At 42.2% G+C, this 26090-nt stretch overlaps 1 protein-coding gene across 1 annotated transcript in view; it reads left to right on the plus strand.

Annotated features, from left to right (window-relative positions):
* Positions 1 to 24486, plus strand: part of st3gal3b (ST3 beta-galactoside alpha-2,3-sialyltransferase 3b) — a 35709-nt gene extending 11223 nt beyond the window's left edge. The window contains exons 6-13 of the mRNA XM_070918535.1: positions 204 to 296; positions 3888 to 3982; positions 9110 to 9173; positions 9270 to 9365; positions 9666 to 9852; positions 19408 to 19554; positions 21522 to 21668; positions 24281 to 24486. Of these exons, the coding sequence (XP_070774636.1) occupies positions 204 to 296; positions 3888 to 3982; positions 9110 to 9173; positions 9270 to 9365; positions 9666 to 9852; positions 19408 to 19554; positions 21522 to 21668; positions 24281 to 24370 (919 nt within the window). The 3' untranslated portion in view covers positions 24371 to 24486. The remainder of the gene's footprint in view (positions 1 to 203; positions 297 to 3887; positions 3983 to 9109; positions 9174 to 9269; positions 9366 to 9665; positions 9853 to 19407; positions 19555 to 21521; positions 21669 to 24280) is intronic.
* The last annotated feature ends 1604 nt before the right edge of the window (positions 24487 to 26090 follow it).

Genomic DNA, 26090 nt, shown 5'->3' on the forward strand with positions numbered 1-26090 from the left:
GGTTCTAGTTTTAGCACTGCCAGTGTGATTATTTGAACAAGGCCCCTCTGCTTTGTCTTGCCACACACAGGTGATGCGCTGATCTCTCGAGCAGATTGTTTGACAAGCTCAGTTTTTGAGGATTAGAAATGTGTCAGTATAATTGATGATCATTTATCAGGATGTGTCTGATTAATAGCTCCCTCTGTTCTTTTAACGTACAGGCCACCAGAGTTGGCATACAAGTATGGCAACCTCAGCGAAGGAGTGTGCAAGCCTGGATATGCAGCAGCCAAGATGACCACCATCTATCCCAAGTGAGAAGGAATCGCTCTTTAGCTCTATTACTCATAATTTCACGTAACAGCGTGGACAGGCATCAAATGCAGGCGGACTCCTTTTTGCTTTAAGAACTTCACATACACAGTCAGGAGCTTCACCAACAAATCATTTTGAGTGGATGTCAGCAGGAGAAAAGCTAAAGCTGCAATACAACATACCAAGATGTATGATGTCACTCTTCAAGCCAGCCTGGCCTAAAGGGTTTTGAGTCAGAAACAGAGAATCTCCCACATTCCTGTGCAATCTTCCCCAGTTTCAATCATGTTTCTATCATCTTCTCCCCCACCACAAAACCTCGACTGTGTCCTTGTGATCCCCCTGTTGCACAAAAGAACCTTTGTCACGCGAGTACAAGGTCTCCCATCTTTCTCCGATCGTATCCTAGAGCCTTAGAGGCTTTCTCTATGAACGACACCAACCAGCTTCCTGTCCTGACTCATCACGAGCTTCCTGGTACCCAGCCCACACAGTCCTCCACGGCTCTCTCTGATGTCATTGGCTCTTTTGATTTTTCTCTTTGCCTCCATTCGCCGCCCATCTCAGCGCAATCTATAGGGCATTGTCCCATCAGCATTCTTGGAGCTAAGCTAATGGAGGAGCAATTTACTGCATTGCTGAACAATAGCCAGTGGCACTTCAATGCAATCATTGACCTAGTTATTCGCCAAAACCATTTCCAAACATAAGTATTGAACCCGATTTATCTATTGCCTCAAGATGCACAATTACGTTCATAGCTTTAGATAGAAAAAAAATACAGTATACCAGTTCAACATTTTACATTTTAAAGTCCCCCCCCCCACTTTACACAATCCTGCTACCAACCCTCCAATCTAATAAAACTGTCTTTCTCTACCAGCTTGTGTGATATTATGCCCTAATATTCTGTTTAAAAGCAAAACACTTAAAAATAAGATGCCTTCAGTGTTTAAGTGAAGATATCCAAAGCATATGACATAATATATACAGTATATCATTTGAATGAATTGACAAACCAACTCCAAACAACACCGTCAGCTGCACTGTCAGCTGTAAATTGCAGCACTGCTTAACAAGACAGACGAAGCACTTTTGTGGAAGTGCCCTCTACCTATTTGAGAGGCTACGTGTTAACAATGTCCTCCCTCATAATGACTTCCTCTAATCAGCCGCACGTGTCGGATCAAAGTTCTGTAAAACACAGAATCCCCACCGGGAGCCCACTGATTACTACCACCTTCAACCCAGTCACACACAGGTCAATGAGCACGATTAACGCCGCACTTTGTGTAAGTCTGTGTGTGTTTGTATGCGTGAGTTTAAGGTTGAACGTATACAGTCGTGCAGTGAGTTTGCATGGAATTTATCGTGTCCTGTGTGAAAGGGAGTCAACCAATTAACATCTTGTTTGTTAACTTGTCTATTCTTTATCTCAGTCTGCTTTGTATGTTTACCAGGAAAAACCAAATCAATTTAGAAGTCCTTGTTAGCGTTTTGTTTAACTAGGTGTGGCCTACAGTTCAGCTGTTAGAGAAAACCTACTTAACCTCTAGCAGTGAGGTCCTGTGGCTCTCCCTCTAATCATCTCCTGCTTCCTCTGTGTTTGTCTTCTCCGAAGCCCCTGCCCCGCAGAATCCAATTTATTTTCCACACCTCCCCTCCCCTCCGCTTTACCCAAAACTGTTTGTATTGGAGCCCTAAATCAAGTGTTGGCAGTGAACTTGAAGCGGCACGGTTATGAAAATATTTCCCGTGAGAGATGGACCTAGCAAAGGAAATGAGTACAATGCGTCCCTGCGCGTCGGCTGTTTTGGGAGCCCTCACTTTTTATTTAACAACAAGCAGCTCGCTGTCTCTCTGCTTTGTCAGGATGTCAGTGACTGACTGTCGGTCAGGGCTCGGTGACTTGCAATGGTCTGGTGTTATTTATAACCCCTTCTGGCCTCAGAAGTCTTGGGTTTAATGAATCTCCATTTGTTTTGGCAGGACAGAAGTCTCTGAGTGTGTGTGCCCCTGTCAGGTGATGTGGGGAGCAGAGAGAGTCATATATTACTGCCTCTCCTCTCTAGTCTCACTCTGCTTTCGTGCTTTAACACTGGAGGATAATGAGGGTATCAAAGACTGATTAGGGTGCTTGGAAGAGGTTTAAGCTAACCGGAAGGCCTCCCAATAATGTCGGCCATGTTTGGTCATTGTGCCTCAGAGCTCCACATAGTTCTTGTGAACCCATGGCAGTGTTGTGGTAACAAGCTATCCAGGATTCCTGCTGAGAAATAAGCGAGTGTGATGGTGCTTCCTTGTGTGTCCTCTCCTGTTTCCAGTTTAAAATGCCATTGCCCATTAGTGTAGTCTGTCGGCTGTGGGAGCCATAATTTATGGTTGGTGAGAAAGAACAGCCGTGTGTGTGTGTGTGTGTGTGTGTTTGTGGTGGGACACCATAAGTCCCTCGGCAAGATGCAATAGTCATGTCGCTGGTGGTCTGGTTTCCGGTAATGAGACAACAATCTCTTTAATGTCTTCTATCATAAACAAAATAATACACACAAGCTCAGTAGATCTCTCCAGCGGGCCTAGCACTGTCTTTTCTGTGTGTGTGTGTGTGTGTCCCCTGATTGATCATTTGGGTCTGACATGGAAGCGCACGGAGCTCCATGCATATTAACGCCAGAAAAAAGACGTTAAGAGCGACTGTCTCCCTCTCCTCTCGTGTCCGCCCAGCTTGACAGCAGGTCATGAAAACACACATCCATCCTGAAGCCACACTCGGGTCGCAGGCGTGACTAAGAGGAAATGGCTTCTTTTGATTTTAGAGCTGCAATTAATCAAAGAGGGATATACACACACACACACACACACACACTTATACAGACACACAGGATAAGGAAAAGGCGATGCAGGAGTTAGCAGTTCAGGGGGCAATAAAAACATTGGTCACAGACGTGTTTTTGAATATCAAACTCAATAACTTTTTTTAATGTGGCAGGACGATTTACTTTGCACTGGAGTAGTTTAACATGTCTGTTCTCTGTCATGGGAAAACGGGGATTTCATATGTCAGGCTCACACCTCTGTGAATTTCCTGGATACTTGTTGTTTTATGGTGTGTTTTTCCTTAAGCTGGGGCAACAGTGAGAACTACTTCCTCCACTCTAATTCAGTCTTTTCCCAGATCATTGGAGGAAAAGCGTTTTGGCATGAGTGTGTTGTCTCAGCACATTTATCAAAATCGCATGTCAACTGTGATTTAGGCCTGGGCGGAGAGGTTACGCCTTCTGTGTCTCTCCCTGCCCCTCAGTTTTTATTACCAGCTTAGTTTTTAGCTACCTTGCTAATGTGTGTGCAGGCTTTGCTTCTTTTGGGAGGCTTTAACCGGGGAGGGGGGGGGGTACTATTACATTAATGACGGTACTACTAATTAATTTGTTTATTACTTTGTGGCTTAAACCTTGCCCAGGTCATTAACACTACTGTCCCAGGTGGAGCATTATTACAGCATGGCACGTTTTTTTCTTGTTCTTTGTGCTCAGCTGATGAAAATGTTCTCTTCTCTTCTTCCTCCCTCCATTCTTTCCTCCGTCTCTTTGCAGGTTCATGAAACCAGCACCCATGTTTCTTGATCGGAACTTCAAACGTCTAGCAAAAGTCAGCAATTACTTACCTCCATTTGGATTCAAAACGCAAGGTAAGAACGGTTCACTCCATCAGTTACTTGAATAATGTGCTGAAGGATGGTGTCCATAAAAACATAAAAACTTGGAACATTTTTGACATGCTTGTGTTAAAGCCAACACTGAGCATGTGATGTTAGTGCTGATTAGATGCTGTGTGGGAGCTTGGCAGCGGCTGCATGGTACAGAATTTTATCTCCGAGTAATAAACCATCTGATTGAGTTGGTATCAAGCTCAGATTTGAGTTTCCAATGTTGTCCAGATGATTTACAGTTTTGTTCTAAGTTGCCAACATTACACTTGGGTCCAAGCGATGAAATGAAAATTAAGGGCTGTCAACCTTCTTCACTTATCAACAGACAGCAGTTTGGCTTCTCATACTGTATCTGCTTGTAGCATCACTGATGTAACAGATCAGACAAACTGTCAACATCTCTTATGAGACCTGATATTCTGACTCAACTCTCATTTTGTTGTTCTCCTTTTGAATTGCTAAAATAAATCAGAGATGTGTGCAGCGAGTCAGAGGTATGAAACCAAGGTAGTTATTATGTCCCAAATAGTGGCTCTTTTTTAAGCTCTTTTCATCATCAAGGTTTCACTCAGGTGGTTCAGCGGTGGAGAATTCCAATGTTCCATCGTATGTCATGCTAGACTGGTGTTTTTGGCACAATATATTCTGCCTCAGGTTTGTTACTTTTCCTGAGTTGAGACAAAGTGAGATAGGTAATCCATCACAGTGTACATTTAATCACCTTTAGTATTTGCCAAATGTATGCTATCATGCAAGTTGTAATGCTAGCAGGGGCTGTTGGTTTTTTCATGGACTGTCCAACATTGGAGATGTCAGAAGCAATTGCTAAACGGCAGACTTTTTTAATGCAAGAAATGACCTAATCTCTATCTTCTGTCATCACCCTTGCTCGGTTATTGTTTGGAGGAATGGGTTCTGATAGCGGGTTCCATTTTAAATTTGGTTCCCGGTTGGCAAAATACCCAGATTCTTTAAGCTCTGACACTAACACATCTCTTATCAAACCTTTTTTTGTATTAGCAAAGAGCAATAATATATAGGCAGCAAGCTTTTCTCTTTTAGCCGACTCTTCAAATGACAGACGTCACCATTAATTGCTTTAATTAATTGCTTTTAATTGCAAGTTTGGCTGTTGTCTGGTTAATGTGCTCTCTGCAGCTGGTGTCTGTACCCCGACAAAAATAGTTTGTGAGTGAGAAGACACATCACTCTGTAACACCACTGGACGAGAGTGCGCTTTTGTTGCTCAACAAACCTGATCGCTTCATGTCAATTTAAGAATCTCCCAGTTGAACTTTGATTTGTTATCATATCAACATTTTTATTAGATCAGCTAATTCATTCTGGATCAGGACCTTCAGTATTTGGAGCGAGTAGCTGGTGAATGCTACAGCTGTTCATTGAATGTGTCGGATACATTTAAGGAACTTTTCATATATTCTGCTGCTCATCTTGTTTTCAGGTGAACATTAATTAGGTTGCTACTAAAAGAAATGTGGTGTTTCTGCCTTGTCAGCCAACAAAAGGTAATCTTTGAGTTGTAGTTATTTTAGGCTTTAGTTTCTTGCAAATGTTGAAAGGTAAACCTAATAAGAGTCAATAAGAGATTCAAAATACTGATGCTGAAAAAGATTTTTACACCGGCCAATTTTCAGCCTCAAGTTCAGCCAGTGTTAAAACGTTCTGACCAGCCTGAAACAAGGCTCTAACACTCTTATTGTACCATGCCCATGAGTCAGAATGTATGAATATGTTCTAGTCATTTATTGACAATATAGGCACCGTAGGCTTCTGTGTGTCATAATAACAACCTCATCAGTGATGTGCATTTGTTTGCGAGATGAATTCTATCTTGGGACCAGGAAACTCATGTCTCCCAACACTCCGACTTTAATGTGTCCACACACAGTGCTTGTACTTGTACTTGTTCCCTGACCTTAACGTACTCCAACACTTCACATATCACACCAGTACACAATGCCATGGGAACTGAAGAGATAACATTAACCTGGCTTCAGTGACATGCTCATATCACAGCACATATTTTCCAGTACAAGCAGAAGGAACAGTGAATGTTACCTTTGTGCTCTGGCAGGTTCTCCGTTGTCATACAAACACACACACACACTTGCACAGACACACACACACACACACACACTGTCTCAGTATCAAAAGAGCACTCCCTGGGTGAGTGTCACACCTGGTTTCTGTTTTCTCCACGGACTGCGATGGCAGTGGGGTTTCCCTTTTAGTGCTACTCATGTGGAGAGATGATACGTGTGGATCTTGAATAGAACGCCACAAAGGATTCCAAATTGGGAACATGGAGTGGTGGTGGTGGTGGTGGGCGGGAGTTTTATTTTTACTTTTTATTCTGCCAAGAGGTATCTTTGGCACACATCAAGCATAGCCTGAGAACAGTAAAGCTGTGTTGATTCAGTCTCAGACACAAAACGTTTAGCTTTTATACTTTTCAGCCCTGCAGGATGCCATTCAGTCAACGAACGGACAATTTGAGTAATAGGCTATATTGCGCATTACTTGTTCAATATTATTCTCTCAGTAAATGAAATGTTATTCTCTCTAAATGATACCTTTCTGCAGTCCAAAGGGAACTTAGTAAAGCTGTTGACATGAAGTTGTTAATCAGCTAGAGGCTTATACAGTTAAAGAGGTGTCCCTCAGTTTGCTTGGACAGATTTGGAGATTTTTTTTTAATTATTTTAAATGTGTTGTATGAAAAACATCATGATTAAATCCTTTAGTGGTGTTTACTTTCTATCAGCCTTCGACTGTTTTGTCATTTCACTTTGACAGGTACGACATGCATCATTACCAGCTGCAGTAGTTTATGTTGTGGGTGAAATTTGCAATACAAGGCATGAAGGGAAAAGCCCCTCCTCAGAGCTGAAACAAGTAGTTTATTAATTGATGGATTATCAGAAAACTAATCGAAAACTATTTTGATGATAGATAAATCATTACAGACTTATAATTTAATAATTAATAATTAATTTAATAAATAATTTAAAAATGCCAAACATTTTCTAGTTTCAGCCTCTCAAATGTGAGGATTTGTGGCTCAGGTCGTATCTGTTTGCCGACACCTGAAGTTGCTCAACGTCCTCCTGGACTCCTATTCTTCATATATGTTTACAATCCATAATTGTTTCATCCTGATTGTCCATACTGTCATTTTACTATGTTGTTCTATTCTACAACATTTATTGCATGTCTCTGTTGCTCTTCCTGAGGTTTCTTCCATTTTTTCTTCTTCTTCCAAGGGTTTTTTGGGGAGTATTTCCTTATCTGAAACAAGGGTCTAAGGACAGAGGGTGTAGTATGTTGTACAGATTGTAAAACCCACTTTAATTTGTGATATTGGGCTCCTTACAGCTATTTTTCAGGATTGTTCACTCATCAATATCCTTGATAAAGTAGTCGTAATGTAGTCGTAATTTACCGTTGCAGTTGATGTTGAGTCAAAAGCCCACTAAATGCAGGCCTAACAGATACCGTTTTCTCATCTCACGATTCTTTATATTGTTTAGGCTACGCTCTTCCCAACAATGTGTCTGTGTTTATGTGCTATGTGATGCTTCCGACCTTCCTCTATGTTACCAGTAAAGATTTTTGTCATTTCAAGAGTTCCATGTTGGACCAAAGTCTGAACCTACCGCCATTCGTCTTTGGCTCTACCACGAGACATACTTTGCTGAAATGTTTACCCCGGGTACTTATAACAATTAGCTTCCATGTCGTCCTCTGGAAGAGAGCCCCTGCCCATTGTGATTTTTCACTTTTCACCCGCTTGGATGCAGGTGTGGTCCTCGGCCGTGTGTTTATGCTGCTCGGGGTGATGCTTGACGCCAGACATCGACACCACATCCAAACAATGGGCTGTTGCTCTGCTCGCCTCTCCTCGGCAGGTTAATCATTAGGATCGTTAGCCTGGGTGAATGGGGCTGTAATATGTCTTACAAACTGCTTTGAGGCCCCAGTCTAAACTCTCTTGTTTCCACTCTCCCTTTACTCTCACTTTTGCTGTTTCTCTTGTGCTATATGGTGATTATATTAAGTGAAGTAGAGAGGGCAATGAAAATGCCTCTCATTTTTTGAACAATGTGACGCAGGGAGACAAATATGCAAATAAAGGAAAGATGATTAACTGCCATCATAGTCGTCAAATCCAAGTAGTCCTTCTATGGTGCTTCCACATTACTACAAATGTGGATCAAAGATAGTAACAACTACAATGGAATCTTCTCATTTGGGATGTTTATGATAGGTGAAGTTACAAGTATGAGAGGCCTAAAAATGGTCTGGAAAATAGGGAAATATATGTAATATCTAATGCTGGAAGCATGACTCCAGCAGAATGCCCCGTAGAACATGGCAGGAATGCGTGCTATGGTTAAACATCCCCGTTTCTCACCCCTGTGATCAGAGGGGTGCTAGCCACGCAGGGAGACGAGCTCAGCATCGCCCACTTAACCAGGAGAATGTGCTTGTTTGAAAACAGCATTCCTCCCTGAGTGCTTTTATGGGAGAGTTTCTACATACACACACATACCATCCTGAACCCTGTATGTCTGTCTGGAACACAGCAGCCTTTTTCCCCCCTCCATAATCCCATCACCGCTCTTTCTGAGGGCTGATTGGTCACTCCTTATCTGTGACTGAATAAACGGAGAGAGGTGTTCTCTCCTCCGACTGTCTTAAGACCACCTAGATTGCTGTATCGCTAGTGGTATGTTGAAGTCCTTGGCAGTTTTTCTTTTAAAGGAGCAATAGCCGTGGGTTTTGACTTAGCAGATATTTCATTTTCATTATTAGACCTCTGCTCCATCAGGAGTGAACGCTTAAGGTGACTGATCCTGAAGATAGCGAGATACAGTATCTTTGATGTATTTGACACCAGTTGTATCCAGTCTCCCAATCATTGCCAAGAAAACAATTATTTATACACAAACGTATAATATAATTATATACATTTAGTATTTACATTTAGTGCAAAGTACATTTTTAATATTGTATAGGTGACAACTTAATGTGTCTTTAACTTTCCTCTCATGGTGGTTATTTCTTTTTTCTTTCCCTCTGCAGAGAGAATCATAGACAGCATTTTAACTGCCACAAAAAATTACGGACTTGGAGAGGAGCTGGACAGGTAATTATTGCTACTCGCCCACATCAACAGGAAGTCCTGTTTTGTCTGTTCACCAGGTCTTAATTTTTACTAACTGCTGACCCTCCTGCCTCGTAGTCTCAGCTGTAAAAGATGCATCATTGTGGGCAACGGGGGCATCCTGTCAAACAAGTCTCTGGGCTCCCGCATAGACGACTACGATGTTGTAGTGAGGTAAGACGACACCTTTAGTAAAACAAAACGCGATGAGTATAAATGTCAGAACAATTTGTCCCTCAGAACAGCATCGTGTATATACTATATAGTGTGCAAGGCAAAACAGTACAAACAGGATGGAAACAATCCTACATGTGATATTTGATATATCCTAATTTAAAGAACACCTTATTAAAGTGCATACAGTAGTTGAAGTGAAGTGTACATTAAAACATCCCAGGTACTTAGGGTTAGTCTGTGCCATGGGCTTTTCTTAAACCCAAATTCCACTCAGAGACATTTTTGTTGTGCTGGCAGGTTGAATGAAGCCCCAGTAAGTGGTTATGGCAAAGACGTCGGGACCAAAACCACCGTCAGGATTACCTATCCAGAGGGAGCTATCCAGAAGCCTGAAAACTATGAAAAAGACTCACTTTTTGTTTTTTCTGCTTTCAAACCGCTGGATTTCAAGTGGCTCAGACAGATGGTCTTCAAGGAGAAACTGGTAAGGATCTTTCTTAAATCACGGAGGAATGAGAATGAAAATCTTGAACATATTAAACACACACACACAAGCCCGAAAGGTCAAGAAATGGTGACTCACAGCTGGCAGATTATCAGACAGTTTGAGTGGGTGTTACATTTTCTTTAAATGGTGAAAGAGTAAAGGTGTTTCGCGTCTGTTTCATCAGGCTCGCTTTCTCACTTTGGATTCCTGCACTGCAGAAGATTTCTACTTCTCTGTGCATCTAAATGTGTTTGAATATATGAGTTATAATGTTTCTTTTAGCAGAACATAGCAGCCCAACCTCTGATCACACTCTTCACATTCCTTCCTGTGGAAATGTAAGCAGTTTCATAAAGGGGTTAAGAGGACAATGTGAGCCTCTACTTGATAATGTGGATGATTCAGATGGTTTGAATGTTTAATGTGGAAAGGACAGTTGAGAAAAACCAATGACTAGCACACAATCTTTTTCCTCTTTCTCTGGTAACAGAGTGAATCTTCTTCATGCTACATTGCCATTTTCTCATGAACGATGTTGTTCCTCTCTTAAGCTGACCTCTCACGTTTGTTTGGATTTTGCCCTACTAATAATTATGAATTAATTCACCTCGCAACAAATCTTTGTGTCCTTCTGAACCTTATTATTGCCACAGTTAAATGGCAGGCAGTGAATTGGCTTCTTAATCACACGGGTCAGACTGAATGACAGAACTGGTTCGCCCTTATCTTTTTAAGTATTACAGAAGGCAGTCGTTTTAATGGCTTCTGTGTCCTTTTATATCCATTGTCAGTAAAAAAAAAAAAAGCTCTCATAAGCGCTTTCGTTTTCTCTCTAGCATCTCTTTGAGATTATTTTGAGTCCATTCAACTCCAGAACAGTGGGAGCACTTAGTAAAAGCTTTCCATAGAGTCATTAAAATAAAGGTAGTCATATTTTAAAGGACTGTACCAGTGTTTTTACATGTTTTAGCCCATTTCCTACAAATCTTCATTACTTTACAAAATATTTAATTTAATTGCTAACCATTTTCCAAAGCATGGAGTGTTAAACACTTAGACACTTAAAAATAATTTTCATTTCATTTTGTTTCATACAGTATTCCCCTCAATCCTCATGAGCGATGCTTCTGTCTAATCGGGCGAACCCAGAAATTGGGGAAACACAGCTGTGTGATTTTTGAGGGAGCAGCTGCCACCTGGATTTTTTTTACAAGGTGACATTTGTCAAAATAGCACAGTCATGAGTGAGGGAAGAGGGAGAAAAAATAAAGCGGGAAAAGGACCGTTATAATAGGGGATGGAAAGGGCATACAATGGCAAGCTGAAACTGAGCAATGGTGTGAAGTTGGATTAAAGGTTGAGAGAATAGGAAAGATGGATGGAAAGGATAACGTGAAATAGGTTAAAGGGATAATAGCTCGGGAAAAGAAAATGAGCAGTGGAAGGTAGCAGTAAAGTAAAACGGAGGAAAATAGCTTGGCTGGCTGGCTGATGGCCCCTTCAGCCTTTGATAGGGCCCAGATTTTTCTGGTGTGTCAGAAGGAGAGAGGACAGTGGAAATGGCTGCCTGGGATAATTGATCTGGCCCCTGGCGTCCGACTCAGCCCTCTTTGATCTGCTGAGGAAGGAAGAATGTGTCTCATGGGTTAAAAATCAGAGAACAAAAAAGTGTCTTTCAGTGGGAGCCTTGATGATGATAATGTGGAAGAAGAGAACTGACAGATGTGCAAAGACCCATGTTTGACCTAAGGATTGTCTTTCTTTAATGCATCTGCAGTAGTTGATTTACTATCATATAAATATATCACCCTATGCACAAGTTTCCTGTGCAATTTACTCAAATTTATGATTGCACTACCAGGGTCATTAGAATTTCTTTTTTGTACAGCATTGTAGATAAGCTCTGTTCATCACGTCAGCAAAATCATACATATACAAACATATTTGCAAACATACAACACACATATCACACAAAAAGCAGTAGTAAGTGGGATTAGAGTTCAGAAGACCCAAAACCATTTTTAGCCTTGCTAGTAAGAGTCCATACTCAAAGAATGGTCCGTTAACTCATTTATTAGTTTAATTTATTATAATTACTGTAACATTTATGTGCTAATTTAAACACTTGATATTATACACATCATGCTCAGTACTGTTTTGAATTCTTGTGGATTAAAAACGATCACTTCAGCAGAATACACAAAGATATAAGCAATTCATTCGTTTTCACATGAAAATGTGTGTAATTTTAGCACATCAGCATCACAAAGAATCTGTCATGGTCATCTCACATCTCCACTCTCATTAAGAAATGGCTCGACTTCTTAAGGAAACTTAAGAGAGCAAAATACCCGTTCTCATTAACTTTTACAGTGGAGCAATAGAAAGCATACCAACTAGAAGCATTACGAATTGGCATGGGATGTGCACAGCCCAGGACAGGAGGGCTCTGCAGCGGGTAACTAAAACTGCCCATCATCACATCACATCACTGGTACCCATCTACCGAGCATCAGTGATATCAGAGAGGTGAGGTGTCTCAGATCGCAGAGCAGAAGGATACTAAAAGACAATACCAGCCCCAGCCACAGCCTGTTCGCCTTGCTGCCATCTGGCAAAGTATCCGCTGCTGTACCACCAGACTACAGAGCAGCTTCTGTCCTCAGGCTGTGAGACTTTTAAATTCACCCCCCTCCATCAAAATTCATATTTTTTTTGTTATATTTTGCTCTGTGTTGTTTGTGTGTGTGTGTAGCATGAAGGGACTACAAATATACATTTCGTTATACAACCTTGTGTTATAAAATGACCATTAAGCAGCATAAAAGCAGTGACAAATTCTGAAATGATGACCTTTTTTTAAAAACCACACGTTACCGGGGCAACAATATCTGTTTACTATGGAAAGTGGATTTTAAGTCTTCGCAACAACATGAAAGGAGCTGAAGTAAAAACACTGTTATCCTAGCTTCATTCTGACTCACGCCCACCACCGACTAATGCCTTGGAAACATAAACATAAGAGGTGTTTATGTGTGTATGTACATGTGCCTTCTGTGAACTCAGGGAGACATTTCCAAAAACAGTGACTCATAAATGTTTTATTTTTTACTCCACAACAGGTATCTAAATCAATAAGGGGCAACTGTCAGGGTTAGGGTTTGGTTTAGAGAATGATACAGAGAATATTCAGCAAGAAATCCTCATCAAGTAGCAGCAAGCATCCCGTGCTTTGCTTTGTCCATTTAGTCCATCCCAGAGGGGGACGTAATGTAACTTAGGACAGTTGTCCTCTGGGAGCTTTTACGTCTGTTGGTCCAGCAGGGAATTTCTTTGTGTAACCTGCACACTCACAGCTGGAAGGGATGCGAAGCCTTTTCACTCTCCTTCTGCGGTTATGAAAGCAAGTGTATTTCGTCTCCTTTGAAAGGTTAGCGGGTGGTACCCAGCAGTCGCAAGTGACTCATCCAGCCAGTTGTCAGCGTGCTTGACTATGCTGCGCTATTGTGGCTTTTCAAAATGCCTACAGCGCTGTCTTGGATGGCTGAACAAAATACAAATTAGCGAGGCCAATTTTCCAATCTGTTATTTAGTGTTTTGTATACTCTCACAAACACACACTCTTAAACTCCCTCTCACTCACGCACAGTCTCATAAACTTCAGGGCAAAATTCAGACCAAGGCCAGATTTGAAAACGTGACCTTGGTCCTGGTCAGATCTTAGGCTTGCAGACACGGTTCCTTCTCTGAATGTGTCTTGCATTTTAGATCAGTGAAGCCGCTCTACTACATACAGTATACAATTACAGAGCTGCAGCTTCCTACTTCCTTAATCCTTCATTACCACAGGTCTACGTGATTACGACTCTGTCACTCTGCTTTAAAGTCCGACCCCACATACGCAGCCGCCTGGTTGATTGCCCAGCTACATGCTGTATACACATGTGCTCAAACATGATTTCCACGGCTGCGGATATTTTTCTTTTTTTTCCCCTATTTGCCCTCATGCACGACGCACACTCACGGTTCATGCACACCCAGCCGCAGTTGTTTGTATATGTGGGGATATTTTCAAACAGCCAGTGAAGGATATACAGCCGGTGGTAAACACGGGGTTCGAAGGTGGAGTGTCGGTGTTCTATCTCTCTCATGTGTTTACAGGAGCTCTCCCTGCTCTCCACAGGCCAGAGAGATAAATGATGGATGGAGACAATTTGAGGAAGAGAGTACTTCTCCTTTAATAGAAATACAGCCAGGGGTTCTTAATTAGAGGTATCCAAATATCGTAACAAAGCCAAAACATCGCACATCTCTTAGGCAGTGCCAGAAAGTGAGTGTTTAAGGAATTACCAAAAGTTACTTCACATTACTGTTAACTCCTTCCTGCTAGAATATTGTTATGAAGCATTTCCTTTCGTTAATCTCTGCGTAACGCTCAGGTTTTTCAGTTTGTCATTTCAACCTAAAAAGTTTATTGTAACTCTATCACAGAGGACGCACTGTGGGACCGAAATAACGGCTATATGGCTCTTTTTTTAAAGCCCAAACATCTGTGCAGAAGCCCAAAGTAGCATGCATACATGCATTCATAAACATTTACATACTTGTAAACATGGATTTTGAACATGAACCAAGTGCCTAACATAGTGTCCGGATGTCACTGATTACCATGAGTGTTATGTTTCAAAAATGAGTCACCTACCTAGCCTGCAATGATTAACACTCAGACCTGTACTCTGCGCTCCTTTTTTTTTTTTAGTGGTGTGTTCTGATGCAATGGATGTTGGGTAATTAAGTATTTATGCAAGTTTGACTAGAGGTCAAGTCATGATTTGTCATAATAGGTCACTAGAATGACTGACTAATTTGTTTTTTAGTCAGATACCAGCAGGGTCCTGCCAGTGGGCTTAAGCGGCAACCTGTTTTTACACAGAGAGCATGTTGCCACTTACAGGCCTACAGGATCACAATGCTGTCAAGTGCTGCCACTGTTTTCACGTTTGCCGTCATGGGAGTGTGCAGACGAGGGTTTCACACAGCGGATAACCTAAGAGAGGCCAGGAAAAGAGCAACCACCGTGACCCCAATGAGGGCAGAGGTCTTGGTATGTGTCGAGAAAAGCAAAGGCAAATTGGCGAATGCTTTGGATTCCTGGCTAACAAAAGGGAATAAAATAACCAAGTGTGCAGAATTTTACCTCTGGATTTTAGAAACAGTGATCCCCTGCTGTGCACCTCAGCATTTAGGAAAACCTCCCTCCTTTCAAACATTCTTTCTGAAATGGTTCCTCGTCAGTGGAGCACTTATGTGGTGAGACACTGCAACTTGTAAACTCAAAGGTCCAACATGTACACAGTGCTAATGACCTCCAGACAACCTTAATTGTGATTGTTAGCAGTTCAGAGCCGCCCTTTTTTTGCTCTAAGTCTACCTTCCGGAATCCAGTCCACCTCGTTTGAGTCGTCCTCTCCATAAACATCAAACACAACCACATCCTCAGACAGTCGTTTACAGGACCAACGAACCCACATAGAGCCAAGCTGTGTGATAGCTGTCAATCAAAGAGGAGCGGACATCTGTGTCATTCCAGCCGTATTATGAGATCATTCAGAGGCCAAAACTTTGAAATCAGACATACTGTATCTGGTGACACGATGGTCTGGCTTTACTACCTGTGGCCGACAGAAAGCTGAGGTTTGTTTGTTTTTGTTTACGTTGAAGGGCTTTAAAGCCACCCTTAGTAACCCAGCAGAAACCATTCCCTTTCCCCTCACATTACAGTTCTGTGCAGTGCTCCACATCTGTGCACTCAGTCCCTCTGGAACTATAAACTAAGCTATCTGCTTCATTCAATGCAGAGAAAGATTTTAGTTTAAAGGTGAGTTAAGTTTCATTGGCCACACTGAAAACCATAAACGCAGGGTTGGATAAGTCCCGGCTCTAAACTAAGCTGTTTCTTATTTGGACATTTTACATTTGTGCAAATGAGGTGTGTTTAGTTCAGTTTTATGGAATTGGAAAAAGATGCATGTCATCATGTTTATGCCTAGCCTACTTTTAAGTCTTTCACCACCTCTAGCCCATAGTTACTTTTCTGTTATTTTTAGTAGTTTTGTACATGACTAGATGTTTTGAGTAAAGATACATGAGGGGCATCAATTGTAGTTATTTTTTACATTTTCAGAATGTTGTACATTTTCCATTTTATCATTGTTCTAAACCCTCTGTATCTCTCAGTCCACATCACTTTTTCCATCTGTTTGATCCCTCACTCGTATTGGCTTATAGTAGTTCTTCTCCTCATCCTCTGACATTGTCTTGCTCTAATCCTGCGCTTTCAGCTCCTTTGGTGATGGTTTTGTATAGCTGTGATTTTCCTACAGCTGTGAAATTACAAGACAAATACACTTAGCCTCTGCAGAGCTTCTGTTGCAATTGACAACACTTATCTACAGAAACTGAGTGCTTTCATGGTATTAGTCAACTCTGTGATACGGCACATCCTCTTGCATCTTAACACTTACTTGTTACTTAATGTGGGAAACCATGTTTACTTCAGTTAGTTTTTAGCAAATACCACAGCTGCTATTGTAGCAGATGACCACTGACCACACTCGAATATGAAGTAGCTTTACTGCAGATTATACAAATTTGGATTTCATTCCACTTTTAAAGCCCCTCAACCAGTCCTAACCAGCCACTTTTAACCTCCGCTTCTCTGAGACTCACTTGTTCGAAACCTGTGATCTTTATGTTCAGTATGGTCACCTGTTAAGTATGAGCCTCTCCGGGATTCACAGAAGAGGGAAGAATTGGGGGGAAAAAAATCACATTTTTGGCCTATGCGTGGTTTGGTTGAGCTCTGTAAAATGTGAGGCTGGGACTGTGACCATTCTTACATTTTCTTGTGCCCTGTCATTCATCAAAACTACTTGTCCTCATTGAAGTTCAGAAGCACTGCCAAGAATTGTCCGTATCCTGACAATATGAGGTTAAGATGACCTTTATAGGCTGGAAGCAATTTCCCAGCTTGGTACAAATGAGCACCTACAGCTAGCATCACAATGCCTATAAGAATGGATAATGTCGACATCAGTTCATCTCCCTGCATTGCAAACAGTCAACTCTCCCAGTTCACGGTTGTTTTAACAGGTGCTTTATTGGAGCACACAGCCCTGCGCACACACTTAAATCTAATAATGCAGACCAATTTAACCATAGAGCTGTCGCAGCAGAAGGGAAACAGCCATTTCCTCTCAGGCCACAGCCCAGCGACAGCCCAAACACCAAAGCAACACACTTCTGTTCACCTTTTGAGCATGTGTGTGTTGGGGCTTGGGTACATGGTGTAGGACCACTGTGCAGCTTCCTGTTCTGTCTATGGTCAAAAGCCACTGGTTCAGCTGTGTTTCTCTTCACAAACGAATGCACACTCACGCAAATGTTTGAGTACTTCTTCTGCTGCAGTTATTGAACAGTCTTTGAACACATTTTCACAACTATTATTATACTATAATACTATACTAATATTTTGTAAGTTTGTTTAAATTTTTATTGAACCAGATAAGGCGTGGTTAAACTCGCCTTGTATCACTGCTGCACGTTTTAGTATTCATATCCAATAGCAACCCACAAACAAAGTCTTCATTGCCGTCTCTTTACAGCCTCTGAAGCAGTTTGAGAGCTGGTGGAGTGTTACTAACTTGCCCCTCTTCTGTCCGTCCTGCCTGGTGGAGGTTTGAGTTAGTGACCTTTTTAATGTAAGCAACTTCCAGCATTCCTAAACTCATAACAGCACCCACAGCCCCCTCCCTTCTGACAGTCCTGAATCCTTACATACTAATTGCTCTTACATTTCTCAAAGCCACCTGTACAGCCAGTTGTCTGAATATCTTCAAAGAGCTCCCCACCCCGTGACATTTGTGTCTTATGTACATGTCGGGTCATTGCTGTGCAAAGCAAGGGGTGTGTGTCATGTTGTCATTAGCCTCCCTCCTTCCTAGAATAAAGAAAAAAATGCATCACTCTCTTTATTCAGCATACACAGACGCAGCACACACATCCAAACAGCGCTGCTAAATAGATTCCTGGCAAACACAAGCTGTGTTGACAGGAGAGATGAGCTGCTGTTCCTGTTGCAGCTTGCCGAAGGCACAGAGCCGGGCCCACGTTCAAAAAGAGCCGCCACTGTTGAAGCCACAAAGCCAGCAGACTTGTTGCTACTGCCTCTGCCAACACACACACACACACACACACACACACACACACACACACACACACACACACACACACACACACACACACACACACACACACAGAGTCATGCGTTGCTGTATCAAAGGCTGGCGGGCGGGTGCTTGGCTATTTGAACAGGTGATTCCCATTTACATCTGCTGACCCTGTTGGCTTCATGCCTTTTAGGAAGTCACACTGTCAGGCGAGTCAATCATGCACTGCCAGTTCGTTGCACGTTCGTTTAGTTTATCAATTGAAGTAATGCTGTAAAGGGGACAATTAATGTTAATTCCATTCATTTGCATTATCTATAGACTCCTTTTTGTGAGTTTATATCTCCTCCTCTCTCCTTTCCTAATATTCAGTGGCTGTTCTTTTGGCATGACTGTTAAACAAGCGCATTTCATCAGAGTTGCATAATAATATTAAGGTGGTTCTTGCCGCCTGTCTGACTGGTTGCCCTAGCTACTGATGATGATTGCATTGTGTAAAAAGAGCTGAGGATTCGCATAACACCATCAAGTCAATGTGTGATTTGAACCATTTCCTTTCAAATGCCATATTAGGCTACTGGTAGGCTAGGTGTAGGCTACTGTTTGTGATTTCCCAACTCCAAAATAACAGCAGATACTAAATGTAGACTGAACCACCATTTTTCCTCTGCTCCGAATGAGCAACGTGTCTGTCAGGAGAGCAAAAGTTGTGATCAAGAAGCTGTAAGTTCGGATAGGAAGGTCGGGGAGAATCCTGATAACGACATCTAAAGGAAGTGGAACAGATCAACACACCAGCAGACAGGAAAATCCTGCTCCTGAGTCAGTGTGTGTAAACGTGGTTTTATAGACTTGAAAAACTAAAACAGAGTCCACAACCCTTTTCTCTGCAACTAATGAAACTTTTTTAAAAGGGGGACTGTAAAGCAGTCCAGGCCAGCTGCCCCCCTCACCAACTGCATGATTCTGCTCCTACCAGGGGCTGTAATTACTGATGTCCTGCGAGACCCTCATCCTGACTTCATCCATTAAAGGCCCAAAAGCCATATCCCTAATCAGTGCTGGTAGGGGTCTGGCTTCTGGTTGGCTTCTGTGTTTTATGTCAGCGTTACAGAGGATAATCTCACTTTGATGTTGGGTTGGTGAATTGCAGGTGGCTGTTGACCATGGAGGTGTCATCATGTGAATGTCAGTTTTGTGTTTCACACACATGACTCAGAAAAACAGTCCAGTAATCAGTTTGAAAACTACTAACCCACCATCTTCTGTTTGTCCTCCCTTATTCTTGTCTGTGTTCCTGTCCATGTCCTTGCTGATACCTCAGAGGGGCACAGAGGGTTTTTGGAAGTCGGTGGCTCACTATGTGCCTCGGGAGCCCACAGAGATAAGAATCCTCAATCCCTACTTCATCCAGGAGGCTGCCTTCCAGTTCATAGGCCTGCCCTTCAACAATGGCCTAATGGGCAAAGGGGTAAGACGCATGCAGGCACACAAAGAGAAGAAAGCTAAAGTTATCTCAACTCGTAAGTGATTCAGAGTTGACAATCAATGTAACAAAATTGTGAAAAAGGCACGCACCCAGCAATTTGATTGTGTTTTTGAAGTGAAACAAATAAACTCATAAATCTGGATGAGTCCATACAGACATTGTGCTGTACTGCACTGTGCTCTGCATAGCACAATTGTCTTTTTAAATAATTGATGCAAGAAGTGATACAAATGTTACATAATCTGCTGTTTCTGGAGTCATCTAAGGCCTTTTGCCTTTCTTTCATGAGTTATGTTTGTTACTCATCTGACAGGAGCTCTGATTAGGGAACAGGGCTTTTTGAGTTTCTCCATTTTTCTAAAAATGTATATGATCTGCTCTTCAGTTGTGTTTTACTGAAGTATTTTTGTACTTTAATCTTGTTTTGAAGGCTGTCTTGGAGGTTGTTTGCCTCAGAATGGCAGCGTACCTCCACCATTTTCAAAATACAAAGAGGGAAAGAGAAAATAGATTAAGAGGAAATACCAAACAATTTCTTATTGTTGACATTGCAAAGAAAAGGTTGAATACCAACTGCAATCCTTGTCCAGTCTGAAGTCTACAGCACACATTGATTTTATTCAGTGTTTTCAAAGTATGCACTCTGCACACGAATCATGTTTGTCTGGACTTCTGCTGAGTCAGAGAACATTTTGTTGGAGAAATAAAGGGAACAAATGTTAGTTGTTGACCACCTGCTACAGTGCAGAGCAGATATAAAGTAATGATCATTGAGCATTTGAAATCAAATACGAGTGTCCATGTGTACATGGTTGCGTGTAAAGAAGACTGTACGCATGTATCGTTGAGGTGTGTGTGTGTGTGTGTGTGTGTGTGTGTGTGTGTGTGTGTGTGTGTGTGTGTGTGTGTGTGTGTGTGTGTGTGTGTGGTGTGTGTGTGTGGTGTGTGTGTGTTTTGTTGGTGAGTAAAGGGGAATATTGTTAGAGAATTGGACATGAGGAGTGTATCGCCCTAACTCTGCCCTCTGGGGCCACCAGAACACCCCTGCATGAACTCCACTCTGCAACATGTGTTCAGCATGTGGGCATCTGGTGTGTGTGTGTGTGTGTGTGTGTGTGTGTGTGTGAATGAGTATGTTGGTCATTTGTGTGTGCACATTTGTGTCTGGGTGTTTGCGTTGCTGTCTCATACAATACAGGCTGCAGAGTTGTATGATTTGGCACTTTCTTCCCCTAGAACACTTTCCTGTCTATCTTCTGGCCATCATAGTTTATGTTTATGTATGTGGAAATTAATGAGGAAGGCTATTTGTTATACTCGTGTTTATGTTGAGTGTGTATGCGAGTGTGTGTGAGTAAATTAATCTGTATTAGAACACGCAGTAGGGGGTTGGCCAGCTGCTGGTTCAGCTCCACCTACCCTGAGGGCTGCAAATCAGTGTAATGATTTAAATGGGGCCTCCCTCCACTCTTTCTTCTGCACCCACTTTTTTTCCAACGCACATACACACTCTTTTTTCTCCCTCTTGTTCTCCAACATCCACACACACAATCCCACACACAGACACACACACAGCCCCTGTACCCCCCAGATCTCTGGCAGCCCAAGGCGGTTAGGAAGCACAGTTCAACCCTGTAGATCAGTGTGTCGTAGCAGGGGTCTGCAGGGGTCGCGTCTTAAAGGTAATAGTTAATCACCAAGTGCTCAAAGTCAGTTAGCAGCAGTGGAGCAGAACAAAGGCAGAGGTACAACAGAGGGGGGGGGGGGCAGATACATGAGAGGGAGAGGACATCTGTCTCTGAACTAGTGTCAGAAACCATGATCAGTTTCAACATTGGCTGTAAATGATAATACTGCGCATGTTTTTGTCCATATTTATCCCTGCGTTAGTCTAAATAAATAAAGAGTGCATGTGCTGTGATGTTCTGACATCTCTGTTTTTACTACAGAACATTCCAACTTTGGGAACAGTTGCCATAACGATGGCACTGCATAACTGCGACGAGGTGGCGGTGGCTGGTTTCGGCTACGACATGAACATGCCCCACGCACCTCTGCACTACTACGAGACTGTCAAGATGTCCGCCATTAAAGAGGTGAGTGTTTGAAGCACAGCACAGGTCACTGGTGTGTTTTGTTGAGAGCCCATCAAAAACATCTTTTGTTGTGTTCAACAAAGTTCTAAATGTAGAAATTATCAAAGCACTCTTAAATGACCAGATTTTTAAATGAAATCTGGTGTGACATTCTCTCCATGCATATGAGAACAGTATTTTCTGGCTTCTCCCTACTTGCTCTCCACTGAAGAATTACTGAAGAAATTAAATAACTGTAATCTCTGATGAGGAGGGACCACCACTCCTGTGGAGGAGGGTGAGGGGGGGTAAAGTGGCCTACAGCCAAAATACATTCACTACAAAGCATTCACTATGTTGTCTGATGGTAATATTAGTCTATGAATTGTGCATGAACTGAACTGCTCTTAGCTTTTGTATTTGCATCCAAAGATTTTTGGATGTTTTGATGAACATTGTGGCAAAATGTGTGGAGTTGCTCTAATTGGATGTCGTTCAGGACCCTGACACATGAGATTATTCTGATATGGAGGTTTAATGGCAGGCTCTTTCTGTTAAAACTGTGAAGGTGGGAGGAAAAATGTCTGCAGTGTGGCTGTGGCATAAAATGCCTTTTCTTTGTATGATTTCAGTACTCGGAACATTCATATCAACTCATATATATTTTATTTCTTTGTAGAATTTCATTATATAGATTTATATTTTTTAAGTTAAAGAAAATTGAAACATCTGCTATTGTAAACATGCAAGCAGAAGCCTTTGATTAAGAAGTGATTAATGGTTAGTACACTTTATTCTTTAATGAGACCAGAATAAAAATGATAAAACTAAAATGTTAATCTGTTAAGGCAAATATACTAAGAGATGTTTATAATAAAATGCCAAAAATCTGAAATGTTTATAATATTCATAGTTTGAACTTCTCTTCCTCTCCTCTCACCTTAGGAGTACCGAGGACATAAAACTATAAACTATACAAAAGTAAAAACTTCATACAGAAAATAAAAGCAAAAACAGAAGAATGAAAACTTCAGAAGGTTGAATCTGTAATTTCCCCAGATTGTAGTGGCAGTGGTCTTTCATCAGTCACTAGCCTGACTTCTGAACGGCCTCATGACGGATCTCTCTCCTCTCCATCAGTCAAGTCTTCCTCTCCGTGTTTACGCTGAAACCCAGTGGAATCAAAGATGTCACCCGCGTGCTGACGTGTGTAAACCATGAGCTCAGTATGATGATAACCTTTGTCTAAACTCCCAGTGAACCTTTGGCATCTATTATCATCATCTTCATCAACATTGTCATCATCAGCCACACATGGCTAATGAATGGGAATACTTTTGGCCTTTTTTGTTTGGAACACTTAACCACTGCCGCTGCATCTGGACGGATGCTTTAAAGCTCCACGGAAATCGAGATACACAAAAGGTGATAATAAAATGTCACTTTAGACAGTGTGGTGCTACTGAAGTCAGCTGCTCTGGTGGATGAGACGCTCCATTTTTATCCTACCCTCAATTCTGTTGTCTCAGAACTAATCCAACTTATCGACAAACTGATTTAAAGCTGCGATGATCAATATTTTATATGAACTGTGGATCTAATGACTACTTGTATGTGAAAGGGGTCGCTCATAGGGACAAACACACAAAGAGTTATAACCCGGCTCTACAGTTCCCCTCAGCTCTATGGAGCTTTTTGGCGTCTTTTAACTCATTGTTTTGGTTTTACGGCCCCCAATTTTACTGTTTTGACTCACCGCTCTCATCAACCTCATTTAAACTGCTTTCAACAAAAAAATGCTCCAATAAATCTGCACTCCTAATTTGTAGGCTAGCTAGCTAATTAGCTAGCCAGATGTAACATATTGAACAGTTTGAAAATATACCTCCAAATGTCGACATCACACAGTTTAGATGCTAAATGGTACTGGTCCTTATTCTTCAACATCACTGTGAGCAGAACACTTTCCATCCTTGACTTGTAAGCTATATTTACCTGCACTCAGTTGTTTATATTGTGTCTCTGTGCCCTCAATCAAACACAAACACCAGCATGCCGTCCCAGAGTCTTAAAGGCTAAATCCGGATGTATCAGTTGGACTTAAAACATTGCAGTCCTGTTTCTTATGTTATTCCAATAAAACTGTAGCTTATTGTTCCTTGTGGTCCCGCTGTGACCCATCACATAGTGGTAGGAGGCCTGACCCAGACAGGCCTACAGTCCGTAGGAGAGTCTTGAACCAGCAGGATAGACCAGAGGCAGCTGCAGGGCCCAACCTCCTGTAGCTCTCCACTTTTTTTTTTCATCCTATTCCCTCCTGTATGTTTCTTCCTCCACCCTTTGCCTTCTTCATCTGCTCTCTGGCTGTTCCTCAGTCTCTGCATCCCAAAGCACCACACAGGAACCACCGGCTCTGGTTACATGTTGGCCCACTGCACTGAATCCTCATAGCACAGCAGGGAGGAAAACTGACCCTGTGTGGCTTTACACATATATATGCACACCCACACGTATAGACACTGGGAATATGAAAATCCTAACCTACAGGGTTCAGTGCATATAGCAATGCTAATGTAGAAGTATTCTCACAATGATCGTCACTGAATTCATTTTTTCTTCTGATTTCCTCACAGTCATGGACACACAACATATCCAAGGAGAAGGAGTTCCTCCGCAAGCTGGTGAGGGCCAACGTCATCACAGACCTGACCAATGGTATCTGAGTTTACACCCACCGACAGTCTCATTCTGCCTTCCCTGAAGGACTACAAAACAGGAAACGGGGAAACGGATCGACTCTGGGAGAAAGAACCCTTAGAATCTGGGTGGCCTGCACACTGTCGGGGTTTTCATATCAAAGGAGATTATTTTAAAAAGAAAAAAGATACAGGAGGGTTTGTGTGGAGAGATGCACACATGTGCCTTCTGAACCAAAGACTCCTGCTGATTGAAGCAGGGGGCGGGGCGGTGGGGGGTGGACATGGGGAGGATTGGATCTGCCTGGTTCCTGTCTTATCAGGAAACAGTCGCAGGAAAGCTCTGCGGCCCCACGCTTCAAGGTTTACCACTTCAACCCCCCCGAATATCACATGAATGAATAGTAGGAGCAGAGGTGACATGTTGACGTACAGGTGTCGGGATGGAGCTGGACTTGCGGGCTGATTTGATGAAGGGACAGAAGAGAGAGAGGAATGGATGGAGGACTGTTGCAGAGCTCGTGCGGGGATGGGTTGAGTATTAGCAGTGCCAAACGTACCTCGTACAGGGGAGAGGTCGTCCTCTCCTTTTGCTGCCTGAATGTATTCACTTTACTCAGTGTAAATATCAAAGATTTTTACTGTGCTTTTTAACAAGCTGCAGCAGCCCCCCCACACCCCCCAACCCTCATCCCCCACATGCCATTTATCCATTCATTCATTCATTCACGTCTGTCCAGGGTCCAAAATTAACACCTGCCAAGCCAGATGACCGTAGATAAATCAGAGATGGTCACCTTCCACACATGGACTGGTATCACTTTGATTCACTAACAAGCGAGTGTTGTTGTAATCCACAGACTTGACTTTTTGCGATTTGTCTTTGTAGGGAATTAGTGACTGTATAAACTGGGTTCTTTCTGCTTGTTAAGCTGGCTCTACGCAGTGTGTGTGTGTGTGTGTGTGTGTGTGTGTGTGTGTGTGTGTGTGTGTGTGTGTGTGTGTGTGTGTGTGTGTGTGTGTGTGTGTGTGTGTGTGTGTGTGTGTGTGTGTGTGTGTGTGTGTGTGGTCAGTTATCCCCAGTTATGTGGCTGAGAGGTGATCAAAAAGATACAAAATTAAAGATTAATACAGATAAATTATTGGTCTTGGTAAGTTTGGTATGCTTTTAGCTATATAAGATTCCCTACACCAAATTGCATTGAAAGCATAGGACTTTTTTTATATTGATTTTGTTTGTTTTCCAGCTCTGGCAGGTGAGCCCAAAAGGTAAATCTGGACCCTGCACCTCCTTTGTGTCTTTGTAAATGCTTCCTCCTCTCGGTTCATTCACGTCACGGTACTGTCTTCGTCATTTCATCATCAGCTGTTAGCCTCCAGGCTGCAGCGTGGCCATACAGTAACGTGTCCTGCCCCGGTGAGGGAGAGCAGCTTCTGTACGTCAGATCCTCCTCTTCCAACCTCCCGTTGCTGCAGATTTTCTTGTTCTTCAGTAAAATTGGTGAAATCTCGGATTGTAGAATATAAATATATATATTTTTGTTTTTAGGTTCATTTTAATTATTTATTTTGTTTAAGTCCCAGCGTTTTAGTCACAGGCAGGCCTGCTTTCTGTTCTTTCAGTTCAGAGAAAACACAAAGGTTTGGATTTGTGTTTGGTTCAAAATTCACCGCCATGTGCTTCCTCAGAGGCTGCGTCATCTTTTAAGTTTGTGGCAGAAGCAGTGTTGGGATTGAATCCATTGAT

Source organism: Enoplosus armatus, chromosome 14, assembly GCF_043641665.1.
Source record: "Enoplosus armatus isolate fEnoArm2 chromosome 14, fEnoArm2.hap1, whole genome shotgun sequence".
NCBI lineage: Eukaryota > Metazoa > Chordata > Actinopteri > Centrarchiformes > Enoplosidae > Enoplosus > Enoplosus armatus.